The sequence below is a fragment of the Poecilia latipinna genome, unplaced genomic scaffold, assembly GCF_001443285.1.
Source record: "Poecilia latipinna isolate Pla-1442-1.1 unplaced genomic scaffold, P_latipinna-1.0 Scaffold552, whole genome shotgun sequence".
Lineage (NCBI taxonomy): Eukaryota > Metazoa > Chordata > Actinopteri > Cyprinodontiformes > Poeciliidae > Poecilia > Poecilia latipinna.
Genome location: NW_015113168.1, coordinates 260,648 through 274,159, shown reverse-complemented (window position 1 = coordinate 274,159; position 13,512 = coordinate 260,648). Strand labels below are relative to the sequence as shown.

Below are 13,512 nucleotides of genomic sequence, written 5' to 3'. Positions count from 1 at the left end.
TAAAGTTGAGGAAGTCATTATAGATTTGTGAATTATGTAGTTTAACAGTGGAGCTACCTGTACTGCCTGTACACTTAGTGTGTTAGCATGCGGGATAGAAATCTGTAAGCATCAATGTGTTGGTGGTAACACACACACACACACACACACACACACACACACAAAACAGGGGAAATACAAGGTTATGTTGCATTGTTGAAACTGAAACCTGCTCAGACGAATACTTTCCAAACATATTTGTTTTTCAGAACTTATTTCATTAAAACCATAAACATCAGTGTAATTTTTTAAATAATTTTTATTACTACCAGCCTGGGCCAGCATGTCATAAAACAATTTCTGGAGTAAAGCATTAACTAAGACCTGACTCGACCTACAAACTAATGCAAAATGTTTGACGTTTTAAAACACTTTGAAAGTTCGTATCTGACGTGAAACCTGGTGCTCAGAAGAGCCCACAAAGGTTCCTGCACTCACAATAAATAAACCAAAACACACAAAACTAAATCTTTTGTTTCTTTCAAATATAAAACAGAAGGTTATTTGTTTTGAAATGCAATGTCTTATGTGGTTCACAGCTATAAAAAGTAGAGGCAAAATGTAGCTTTTTAAAGAAATGTACTTTAAGTCTTTGGAGTTAAATTTTCAATGTATGTAGAAGTAGAAACGAGACCTGTTTAGTGTAGCTCTCAGTTTGCGTGTTTGCAGTCGGCGTGCTAAAATCAGTGATTGTAACCAAACCACAAAAGCTCTCCGCAGGTATCAGTTGCTTCTCGTGTGTGAGGAAAACATGGCTGATGAAGACACAGTGGTGTTTCTGTATCTGCATTTCCATTGACCATGTATTTGCGCAATTTGACATTTCGAAAATAAAATTGCTTAACGGAAACACACCAATTTTGGAAAAACGTTTGCTTTTTCAATAAAAAGTTTAGCCGCTAAAATGAGATGCATTTCTTTTTTTGGCCATATGAAAATTGTTTTATTTCGCAAAACTGCAATGGAAACTGGGCCGATGGCAATAAATTTTACTGGATGATAAATTGTTCCAGACGTTATTGTGATGAACGATAATATTGTTTTGAGACAATTTTCAAGCAATATAATGGTAAAGGTATAATAATGCAAGAACACATTCTAAAAGATTTTTAAACTTTAAATTTTAGTGAACATTTAACACTGGAACTCTAAATAACAGAAAAAACAAAATGAACTATGAAGTCTTTGAAAACAAAATTGTTCTTCAAAACAACACCAAACTAAAGACTTTTATCATCCAGTTTCTGGTAGAAAGAAAAAAAAAGATAAATCATGCAAATGAAAATTATTGAGCTCATTTTAATTTATCATGTGATAAGTTGATTTATTGTGACAGGCTTAATGGAAACACTTGTTTTTGCATCACGAGTCAAATGATGAACAACCAGAGGTTACCAGTGGCGCAAACCACAAAGAAGACAGGAAGTAGTTGGAGGAACATGGTGTGATTTTAATGACTTATTTGTGAATAATTTTTTACAATTTTTGTTGTTTCTTATTTAATAGAAATAATGCAAAATAGTGTTGTTTTTTTCCCACATTAGGGGAATATTGACAAAGTTTTGTGTACATTTGTAATGCAAGTATAGCTACTGTCTTCTTAGAAACACAAAGGCAGCATCTTGAAGTCAACATAATCATAGCTGTGTAATAAATGAGTCTGAATAAATCAACTCACTGTTTTCTTGTCACCTCGGCTTTTAATCAACATCAATCCTCTGGTACTTTCTGTCACGTCATTAGTAGTTCTATTTTAACGCCTCTGGTCATCTTGAAAGTGTTTGGAAGAGGCTAATTACAATCAAATGAGGTGTGCTGCAGTGCCACCATAACATTTTTGTGGTGTCGATACAGAGATGAGGTAACGGAGGAAAGCAAGTGGAATGATGGTTTTGCTTGACTCACTGCTGGCATAATTACCAGTTCTGCTCTGTGTTTGAGCTGCAGTGACTGACAGCTTGACACAGTCTCACTTTCACTGTCTTCATTGCCATCATTGAAGAGAAGAGAATAGATGCTGATCCTTGAAAGAATCCCCAAAGTCACTGTATTTGCTATAGGGCATAGTCAATCTGAGAAAATACGAAATCAGTTTTCAAATGAGGAATTCATGTATGATTGAAAAAACTGGGGTTGTTGCGCTTCTCCAGGACCAGGATGGGTTGCCATAACGATGGAACTACGAAATTCGTCTTCTGGACCTTCAGTTCAGTGACCTCAATCTCCAACAACATTGGTTTTAGCTGCAGGATAATGATATGAACATCACAAACACTTGATGCTGTTTGTTGCTGCCAACGGTGACTCAACCAGTCATTAGCTTTAGAGGTCAGTTGCTTAATCAAAGGGTCAGATTGAAGGAAAAAATAAAAATATGAGTTTATTTTTACTTTCAATGTCTCTTTGGAGTCTGTACTCTTTGTATTTAAGTGTAATTGCAAAAATAAATAAAAACACGGTAGGGGTATTAGGAGGTGCGACATAGCTTTAGTCTTAGCTCATGCTCCGTTTGTACATTTAAATGCAGACTGAAGTGAGGTCCAGACCAGGAGACTGCTGCTGCTGCTGCAGTCAGACTGACTCTCAGCTACAGAGATGCTGCACTGACGCACATTGCTGGGATGAGTCATGAAATTGTCAGAACAGGATCATTGTTTGCTATCACACAGGCACATCTCATTTGGCCTTGTGCACACAAACACACACACACTTGCATCCATATTCACAGGAGAGCCTGTAGAAAATGCAGGCTGTGTTTGCACGATGCCCCTGTTGTCGGTCAGCGTATTGAAGGTTTTCAGTGAACTGCCCAGAGCTGCTCATGTTCCCGGTTCACTTCATCCATTCACTTCAGTTACTGTCTCACAAAGGCAGCACTATAGCAGTCCTAACATCTGCTACAAAGGCTCCAATGCACACAGAGTGGGGGGGAAATACTGAAAATGTGAATGCAGATATTCTTGTTTTTGTTTTTTCAATTAATTAATCAAAAGTTATGTTTACCTTGAAACATTGTTTCTTAGTTTCAGGTTTTTCACATTTCTGAAGCATTTACATCTTTTGATCAAGTTGTGATGAAAATATTTAAAATCTTGCAGTTTGATATATTTTATTCTATTCATTCCTGTTTGATTTTAAAAAGCAGAAACACTAAGATGGCAGGTAATCAACTGGGATCATTTCTGATGAGACTCTTTGGTCTTCAGGTGATCTGTAGTGTTTGTGGTTGTAATGCGACATAAACCTGGCATCCTTTCATCTGCTTGTCAGAAGGAAAGCAAAACTCCCCCATTCTAAATGTCAGTGCAGATTTTAGATAAAGCTAAAGTTGAAGTGACAAGACCTGCAGATAAAACAAGAAAAAGGTCATTTCATCTCTTATCTGTAAGGTTTGTTTTTCACTCCAAATGTTTTCATTTTTAGATGTACATTTCTATGTGAATGGAAATGTACATTTTCTAAGGTTCCATTTTTGTTTAGCACCCAAGCTAATAACTGGGCGAACCTGTGAAGGTACCATTTAGCTCAGAATAGCCCTACCTTTTCACCATCTTTTTTTTTTTTCTTATTTTCTCTGATTTTATTTATTTATTTTTATAGAGACTATTTAGCTAGACGCTGCACAGTGGCGCAATTGGTAGAGCTGTTGGCTCTTGCCTGGAACGTTAGATGGAGATAGGCACCAGCATCCCTCCCGACCCCACCAAGGGACAAGGGTGTAAAGAAAATGGATGGATGGATTTAGCAGGAAATATAATAGCATCTGATGTACCTGAACTACTTAACAAAATGGCAAAATAGTCCTTTAGCCACGACAGGAAGCTAGAGCGCTATTGCTAGCTTTAGCATTGGTAGCGGCTAAATGGCTGATAGTCATGGTATTCTCCCAGTGCTTTAAAGCATTCTTTATTAGCCAGCACTGTCAACACTACACTGCATGCATGACCTAACTTCTTTCTGGCTTGAAAGTAAGATTGTTACACACAGATAAAACAGCTTACAACTCATAAAAAGATTGTAAAATGTTATTTCATCAGATAAAGTCACATGCTGACAGCATGATACATCTACATGTTTTGGCCTTCCCCTTTGTTTAATATTTGTGACATGTAAAACCTTGCTTTCCTGTCATTTTTTTTCTTACCTGCCTTAAAAGGCAACGCTTCAAACATCCATATTAGCTTCTTTCGCAAAGCAGTTAATTGAGGCTGCAAAAGCAGCAAAACGTCTCAGGCTTGACCTGAAATCTTTTCTGAATGATGGAAATTAATTTCTTAGAGGCCGGATATTGCTGTGAGCTGTTTTTTTTTTTCTCAGGCTGTGTGTTTATTTCGTCACACAGTTACAAGCTTACTCTCCAAACTTGTCTAGTTTTGATTTCCTGCCTCATCCAGCAGGATGGGAGGAGGCATGACTTCCTCCCATTCATCACCCAGCTATCTAAGTTTAACAAAAATACATATTTTAGCTATTTCACTGACGGGGAAACTAAACAATGTTCCAAAGATTAACAACTGAACAGTCAGCTCTGATATCCAAGTTAACATAATTACCATGACAACGCTGTTGCTTCAAAGTGCAATGTGCAACATTATCACTCTGGTTGCATTGAACTTTTAACTACCCAATCACATTCTGGATGCTGAACTCTCCAAAGTTTTACTAAGCTAAAAGTAAATATTATGGAACACAAAAAAACATTAGTAACCATCCTACAGTGATTCACCAGGAAGTACACGAAAAAACATTTGATCTTACCTACCACTGATTACTTGAATCCTATGAAACAAGTGGTGTAACCCCCCCACCCCCCCTAAATTCTGAGAAGTTGATGCAAATTACACACTTCATAGCATCTTTAAATGTAATATATTTACAAATCAGGGCTTCCATCCTGTACAGAACTCTCTGGATGCAATATCCCATCTCATAGATATTTAAAAGAGTAGGATTATGTATTTTCCAGGCATCTAGAGCCATTTTATAGCACAATCAAATAACTGTTACCTTCAGTTGTCATAAAAATGCTTCATGTATCAAATATGACTTGGAAGAAATTTGACTTTCTTATTTAACTCCTTGAAATTGGGCCTCTGTCTCTTGAAAAGTTCCTGCTCCTTCTGAGTCTCCAACTTCAGGAAGTCAACATAACACGGCTCCTCTATTAACCACTAACACATGTACAAACCGATCAGGTGTGTGCTTATCACGCCTCTCCGCTCCGCCGTTTCTCCACACTCGTGTTTTTCTGCAGAGTGGTGTGTGTTTGACCCCACAGACCCGATGTGTGGCATTTGGATGATCAGGTGTTTGCATGCTGGCTGCGCCCCGGTGGACCGGTATGTGCTGTGTCAGCCGGGTCATTAGGTGACAGGGAATCCATAGAGGACGAGCATGGAAACTTCTGTGTGAGTGGAGGAGAAAAACAAAGAGCGGCATTTTGGTGCGTCTGCCTGACAGACAAAGTACTGAACACAAAGTGGAAGGAGAAATTCTTATACAAAGTTGCTGTTTTCATATTGTTCTAAATGCAGCTTTTATTTGTTACTATGTTACCAACCTAAACTGTTACTTACTGGTTAAATTTAATTATAACCTTCCACCAAATATCTAACCTAATGTTGATCATGACAAAATTTTCACACAACTTTGTTGTAGACACAACTCAAGCTGAGGATGTTTTAATGTTTCCTCATCAAATCAATCGATTCTTTCTGTTCCAGTGCAGTTTTCTTTTTTCTTTTTTTCCCCCCAACTCTAGAGGCACTGAATCCACAATCTTTGAATTTATTGACCCTGGTCAATAGTTTACTAGGTATGAAACCAAAAAAGTAGAATATGTTGTTGTTATTTTGCCGTATCCGTCATATTACTTGAACATGGCATCAAAACAACAATTTGTCACAATAACTTCTGGGACAATTTATCATCCAACATACTGAATCGTTATAGTTGTAGACTATCTTTGTTTCAAATTGAGGAGTTTTGGCTAAAACATTTACAGACATTAAAGGTGAAATGAATATATTTTGTACAATTTTGGTTTAATTACAACTCTGAATATGGTGGGGGGGCTTTCAGTAAGTTAACTTTTTTTTTTTTTTTTTTTGAGTGAATACTCCAGTTAACGATTAATCAATTACTAAATCAATTGACTGTTATTTCAATAAACAGTTACAGTAATCACGATTAATTCAGCCCTGAAATAGAGATGACTTGACTGTGAAACTTCAACATTTTAAATGGTCGGCTTTTATTTCCCTCCAATAATTTTAGTTAGAATTTACATTATTCTACATAATTGCCGATAAAACCTTAAAAAAAAAAAAAGTCATCGCAGTAAAAAGATCAGCTCACAGGGTGAAAAACACATCCATTGTTAGGAAAAACCCAACTCGACTGGATCAATAGAATAATACTCACAGACAATAATCTGCTTTTTTCAAGCTGTGGGCACAAAAACACACTGATGGTTCCAATAACTGGTGAAACGTTAATTATATTGGACATGGAGTCCACCAGCGGTGGCTGAGCTGGTGGACTTGAATTGTGTCCCATGACAGCTGGCTGTGGGAGACATTGAGACTGTTGTTCTGCGAAGCGGTAAAGATAAATGAAGCATGCTGTCCAGAGAGGGAGCAATCGCATTAACTCATTGTTTATTGAGTTTTGTCCAATCAGAGGCCAGAATCACTCTGTTCTCTGTTCCTGCAAAGTGTGTTCAGACAACTGGAAGGAACTGTTCACATGCTTGGACTCTCAGGTCTTCTAAGAAACTGTAAACATGGAGGCGTGATGTTTTACTTAGCTTATCAATTAATCATCAATCATTTATTGGTATCTCTGATCTACACTGTTTCTGTGGAAGTTGGGTATTTCCCATGTTTAGTTTTCATTCGTTTGTGTGCCATGATGTCCGACACAGCTGAAGAACACACACACACACACACACACACACACACTCTAGCTTTGTCTTTCAGTTCAGTTTGGTTAGATGGAAAAATAACTTTTTTTGTGGTTGTTTTTTGAAAAACGGTAGTTCTGTGGATGTTTTATTATGTTGCATCAAATTGCCAAAGAAAACAGGATTCATGCTGTGGAGACAGCAGCTTCAGTTATCACAGTGAAAAGCTCGTCTAGTTCAGCCAGACAGATGCAGCTCAGTGCGGCGTGTGTTTGGACTCGCCTCACACATGAGCTGCTGTGGACAACATGGCAGCATTTCAGGAAGACGAAGCTGAAAACCTAGAAATGACAGGCTGTCATTATAGCAGCATGTGGTAATTACGCTGTCTGTGACCCCATAGCAGCTACCATAAATGCCACAATGGACATGGCAATTAAGTAAAGATAATTTACAATTTGGATTTGGATCAAATTATTTTCATCGGTTGGAGTGGACCACTCAAAACCTAAATAAGGGTCTCTGTGTGTCCTTAAAAAGTCTTAAATTTGCTAAAATTAAGGGATTAAATTATTATTATTTTATGTAAGTTGCCCTTAAATATGTTAATCACAGGTCTGTTATTTGTAATTTATATTATCATATTTCCCCCCCCCTCTTTTTAGGGACTTTTCTGTCGGGCAAACGTTTGAGTCACACACACGTATTCATTTCATTCTGTGACTTGGGATGGTTGAGGCTAACTAGTAGTTAATATATCCTTGCTAACTAGCTCACTGGCAGCTATCTCTCTTACCAATCCATGCGACGGTAGGTGCACTCTGTGCAATAAGGCTCAGCACTACGGGGGCGGAGGTTGTAGTGAACATCACAAAAATATGCAATTTCCTGCTGTAAATTTCTGTTTTGATATGTCTTAAATTCCATTCATTGTGGTCTTAAATAGTCTTGAATTTGAATTGAATTGGTGAAACCCTGCAAATCTAATTGAGAAACCACACAGATCTTTGTAATACCATCATTGCGTTTTGTCCAATAAGGATAAATTGTTGATAAAGTCGTAGATATGAACACATTTCCAGAGCGCTGAATCTTTCTGCTTTCTATTCTGTTGGATTTGATGTAAAGCCGATCAGATTTCACTGCAACTCAAACTCAGCCATAGAAGCTAGCTGACACTGGATCTGAGGTAATTAGAGTCCTTTATTCGGCTGGTTTAATGGGCAGAAAAATCCAGCAGTAATAATAAAAGGCAGCTCTTACATAATCGACCAATCACACCTCAGCGACTGTGTGTCAACCAATTAGAAGAGAGATGGATAAAGGGGTCTGCTCTCCCCCTTCTGTCAGGTCACAGTGGCATCAAAGCGCGCTCAAATTATTGTTGCTATGGTTACAAGTTGTGCGACCATTTCTCCAGTCAACCACTGCTTGAGGGTTAGAGTTTATACCCTGCTATGACTTTATTTGCCCCCAGGGAGGGAAGAAGGTGAAATGTTTCTCTCAGGCTGTATGTGACGTCTCTGTGGGTTTGATGTGTGTCCATCCTCCTGTCCTCCTCCCTCCATCTTTAGAGTGCTGCTCCGTGACCCTTCTGACCCCGTGACGCCGACTCTTCCATCATGTCTTCTGAAGCCACGTCCATCCAGGAGTCTCGACCTGTGACCCCTCCAATGGCCTCCCCAAAATCTCCAAGTTCACCAGGTAGAAAATGAGTTTATTATTGTAGATTACGCTTAATGTACCAATAATGGTGCAAAATTTTCTGTTAACACTTTAGCCCTTATGCTAACTCTGAAAACATTTAGCATACTTTGCTTCATTTTTTATTTTTCCTAAACACTAATTTACTTGCCTGTTTGATAAGCTTTGAAAAAAAATGTATGTCTGTATTGAAGTTTTGGTTATCAGCTTAGCTAATTCTGTGTGATATTTGTTTATGTAAAACCTTTTCATTCATTTTCAGAGTCTCTGCATCTTCCAACCACCAAGTTCAGACAACGCTCACCTTCCCCAATGAGAGACTTTCTCATCCCCAGCCCTCTGCCCACACGCAGGAACAGGACCAACTCGGCGTGAGGACACACACACACACGCACACACACACAAATATAAAGTTGTAGGTACTATCCAGATAGAACATGCAGCTGTTATGTGAAAGTTTAGTGTGAAACATTTACTTTAGTTCCTCGACAGCGACACAATGATGCTGATTAAATATGATAATCAGGGAGCCGTGAAAATGTTTCTGCACGAAGTCCAAACTATATCAACTAACTCTGTTACTGTTGCTCAAATGCAACATATGTTAACATTCAGCTTAACCTTCCTTGTGTACTTTTCTTTCATCTTTTCTCTTCCTCTACTTCTGACTGTCGTCTCTGGTTTTGCTTCACTCCTCAAAGCTGCGCAGCGCACAGTGACCAGCTTCACAGGCTGGAGCTGGAGGTGTTGGTTTTTCAAAATAAAGTACATTTTAACATTTCATGATACTTAAATTAATTTCACACTCTAATTATGGTTAGTATAAGTGCCCAAATATAGGCTGCATGTAATATACTGTACATTGTTTTAACATGTATTTTTTAAAAGATCTTCATCTTGAAGGTGAAACGGCTTTTATTTTGCCATGGCAGTGTGCCACGATCAATTACCAAGATTTATTTATTTATGTTTTGAATCTGAACAAGCTGATGAAGTCAGAGGTACCGTCAGGTCCACTGTGATACAGACTGCTGCAGGAGATCCTTCCTGTCCTCAGCCGTCTCTGAAGAAACCTGGATAGTGTGACTTCTTAAAACATCCAGGTTTTCTTTACTTTTCTTTTTTTTTTATTAATAAAGTCTCTTTGGATTCAATTTCCTGACATTTAAAGACAAAACTTCAGATTCCTACTGAAAATGCAACTTTCTTTTATTTGAATTTGAAGTAATTTTCAGTCACTTGAAATGTCCTAATAATGTGGAATTTAAGAATGTACTTGAACCACTGCAACAAACGACATCAAGAGATTAAGCCACAGATTAGAAGCACAGGTGACATAAACAAAGACTTAAAACATGTATATAAATGAACAACCTGTAATATCTCCATGTATCCCCTCCTGTCTTGTCCTGCAGGTCGGTCCGGGCAGCAGAGGGCCCCGTGTTTAATGGAGTGTGTAAATGTTTCTCCCGCTCCAAAGGCCACGGCTTCATCACACCTTCAGACGGAGGCAACGACATCTTCGTCCACATCTCAGAGTAAGTGTGTGTGTGTGTGTGTCCTGCTTCGCCACCTATGACGAGGTGCTTTGGTTTGAATCACCGTCATCCGGCCTCAGAAACACACACACACACAGAGCAGGGAGGAGTGTGTAGGAGGACCACCTTCACCCCAATGCCTTTGTTTTCAGCCTCAGATGTCAGAGGAGCACACACACATACACACACACACACACATACCCTCCCCTTCCACCCTATGGATGTGAAATAAAAACATTCAGATGAAACCTAATGGAACGACTTGATTTCAGCAGAACAGATGAGAATCATCTCAGAGATAAACTGACTCTGAGCAGGAAGCTTCTGGTTTAAACCGGTTCCATTCCCCTGATTTATTACTTGTAAAGCTCATTTCCTGACCTTCAGGGAAGCAACATTTATTAAAAGATCAAACGGTGATCTGGAATTTCTGCCAAGGCAGACTGATGAGATAAACAGGAAAATTTAAGTGATTTCAATTCATTACAGTGTTATACAACTGTTGTGTAAATGTATTGTATAATAATAGTTGATATTTAACACTGCAACTGGGAGGCATCTAAAATGTTCAAAATAAATAAACAAAATAAATAAAATGGATACTGAAATTTCTGTAAACCGAGACACGAGAAAAACTAACCATCATGCAAATGGAAATGATGGAGCTCATATTCACTTATGTGGTTAATTGATTTCTTATTATGGCAAACTTAACCCCGAGTTAAGCTTTTCATGTTTGTTTTGTTTTGTCTTCCAGTGTTGAGGGCGAGTACGTCCCGGTGGAAGGAGACGAGGTGACCTACAAGGTCTGCGCCATTCCTCCCAAACACGAGAAGGTCCAGGCGGTGGAGGTGAACATCACCCACCTCAAACCAGGCAGCAAGCATGAGACCTGGGGGGGGCACGTCATCACCAGCTGAGCGTGCGGACCCTCACCATGGAGACGGGGGGCGGGAGGATTTTAAAGGTGTGAGTGGAGGATACTGTGGGTGAATCAGGTTAAGTCCCAGCTGTCTCATCTTCTTCTCACTGAAGTGTGAGCCGCTGCCCGTCGGCTCCGTCTGGACAGAACTCGCTTTTCTTTCATTGGATCTGAAACCTCAAGCGGAGCTGAACCCACGGCTCTCGTTATTCCTGTTGAACCTCACAGAGAAGCGTTCGGAAGTGTTTGGAATCATAAAACACTCAAAGAATGTCGGAGTGTTTCCACTGATCTGACAGAAGCATAAATCCATAATCATGTCATGTTTGGGTGAAATAAAAAACTTTCAACAATTCCTGTCTGCTGGTTTATTCTTATTTTAATAGATAGTAGCTTCATTTTCATTATGTGTTCAAAACTCTAATATTCTGTTAAGGTCCAAAACACACAAATGCAACTGCAGTGTTTCCTTTAAATAAGAAATCCAGTTACAATCTTGTGAACAAGTTTAACACAAGTAAAAACAAAAGAACACCATCGGCCTCCTGCCACTTCCTGTTGTCGTCTTCGTCTTTTCCGCCAGTAGTGATATCCTGTTTGATCACATAACTCATATGATGCACAAAGTGTTTCAATTGAAATATGATTCTGTCGATACAGTCAGGGGAAAAAAATCCCCCTCATGGTAACGCAAAAACCTTTTATCAAAGAAACTTTAGCTTTTTCAAAATAGTTTCCATTAAGCTCATTTTTCTGAATTCCAATCTGTGATTTTTTTTTTTTAAGTCAATGAAAACGCAGCTATAGTGGATGTTGCGGGGTTTTTTATTTTTTTTAATTTTTCGAGTAATTTGCAGTTTAGCATTTTGTAATGATATAGGAAACTGGTGATAACATTTGAAATATTCCAGTAGAAGTCCAGTTGGACTGAAAGCTCTTTCCTCTGGATCAATCAGGAGTCAGCCGATGCTCGCTGCAGGGCGCCACCCACCTGTGGGTGCCGTGGAAACCCTCTGGAGCAAGTCGAATGTTGTTCTGGGGAGACTGTTGTCTGAGTTTTCCCTCTGGGATCTGTAACCACAGCAACTCCCAACCTTGTCTAGGAGAAAGATGATGACTCCATGAAATCCTGTCTGATGCTAAAAGTCATCCTGTTGTTCCTTCATGGCTGCTGTTAGAAGCTTGTTGATCACCGTGTTGTCACGGAAACATGCTGGCATTTTCCCAGAAAGCTCAATAACCTTCTTGTGTCTTTCCATCCTGTAGACGGTAAGAATGCAGCGGAGCAGGCCTGGAACACAGCAGCACTTCCTTCCTTCAATGATTTACACTCAAAGACAAACTGTTGGATTTAGAGGAACTGAGCTCTGAAGAGATTATAACTAACAGCTGAACATGGATCCTTTTCATTTCATTTCCACTTATTCTGGGTTTATTTTTCCCCTCTTGTTTAAATTTCTGGTGGATCTCGTTATCAGCAGCAGTTCTGCTTCTAGGAATGTGAACACATTCTTTTCTAGATCTCCCTCCCTCTCAGCCTGGTTTAGTGGTTCTGTTTCTGCTTTGTTGCACTTTTTTTTCTAGCTCAAAAAAAGCGAATTTTCATAATCACCATTTAAGATCTGCTCCTATTGTACTCAAGTCATATTTTACTGATGAAATTACGCCTATCTAAAACATTTTAAGTACCTAATCAGATGAAATCTGAGGAAGTCTATATGTTTTCATAACGCTGTTTGTGTTTCGCTTTCATCCGCAGCGTTCAGTCAGTGAGGTTCATGCTGAACACTGGATTTGTTTATTTATTGGCTGCCTTCTCTTTATGCTTTTGACTCTGGAAAACGGTCAGATCTTTCTAGCATTGTAGAGCACATGTAAGTTAGGCTTTTAAGGTCCAGAAAAGATTTCAGAAGGGCACTTTGCTGTTCAGAGGAGACATTTCAGGTGCTCTAGCTCCTCCTACTGTCTATTTTTGCACATTGCTGATAAAAAGTAACTCAATGTGTGGACTGGACAGGAGTTGCATGCCAGGCCTCTGTCATTTAGCTAGCGCTAGCTTAGTTAGCCCACTTTGCAATGTCTAACACCATAAAACTCTACACTTGGAATTAACCCTTTGAGAAAAATCAATGATCTTATTGTTATGTTTGGGTTTCCTACCTCAATAAATAAACTACATTTTGTTACTATGTTATTATGTGATAATAAACTGAGCCATCCAGTTTCCTCGGGTGTTACTGCAGACCTCTAATGTTTTTAAAAATGTGCTCACTTTGTTTGACTTTTAGTTCTTAGGATTATTTAGCCAATTTTAAACCTTATGTTTATTATATTTGCAGTTTTATTGCACTTCAAGAAAATAATTGTAGCTACTGTATTTTGTTTTATGGCTGTGTGTAATTTTT

The 13,512-nt window shown here is 38.8% G+C and overlaps 1 protein-coding gene across 1 annotated transcript in view; it reads left to right on the top strand.

The window, feature by feature from the left end:
- carhsp1 (calcium regulated heat stable protein 1) overlaps positions 1-11,460 on the top strand; it is an 18,832-nt gene extending 7,372 nt beyond the window's left edge. The window contains exons 2-5 of the mRNA XM_015041457.1: positions 8,518-8,647; positions 8,910-9,018; positions 10,063-10,185; positions 10,943-11,460. Coding sequence (XP_014896943.1) covers positions 8,566-8,647; positions 8,910-9,018; positions 10,063-10,185; positions 10,943-11,105 — 477 coding nt within the window. The 5' untranslated portion in view covers positions 8,518-8,565 and the 3' untranslated portion in view covers positions 11,106-11,460. The remainder of the gene's footprint in view (positions 1-8,517; positions 8,648-8,909; positions 9,019-10,062; positions 10,186-10,942) is intronic.
- Positions 11,461-13,512: the final 2,052 nt, after the last annotated feature.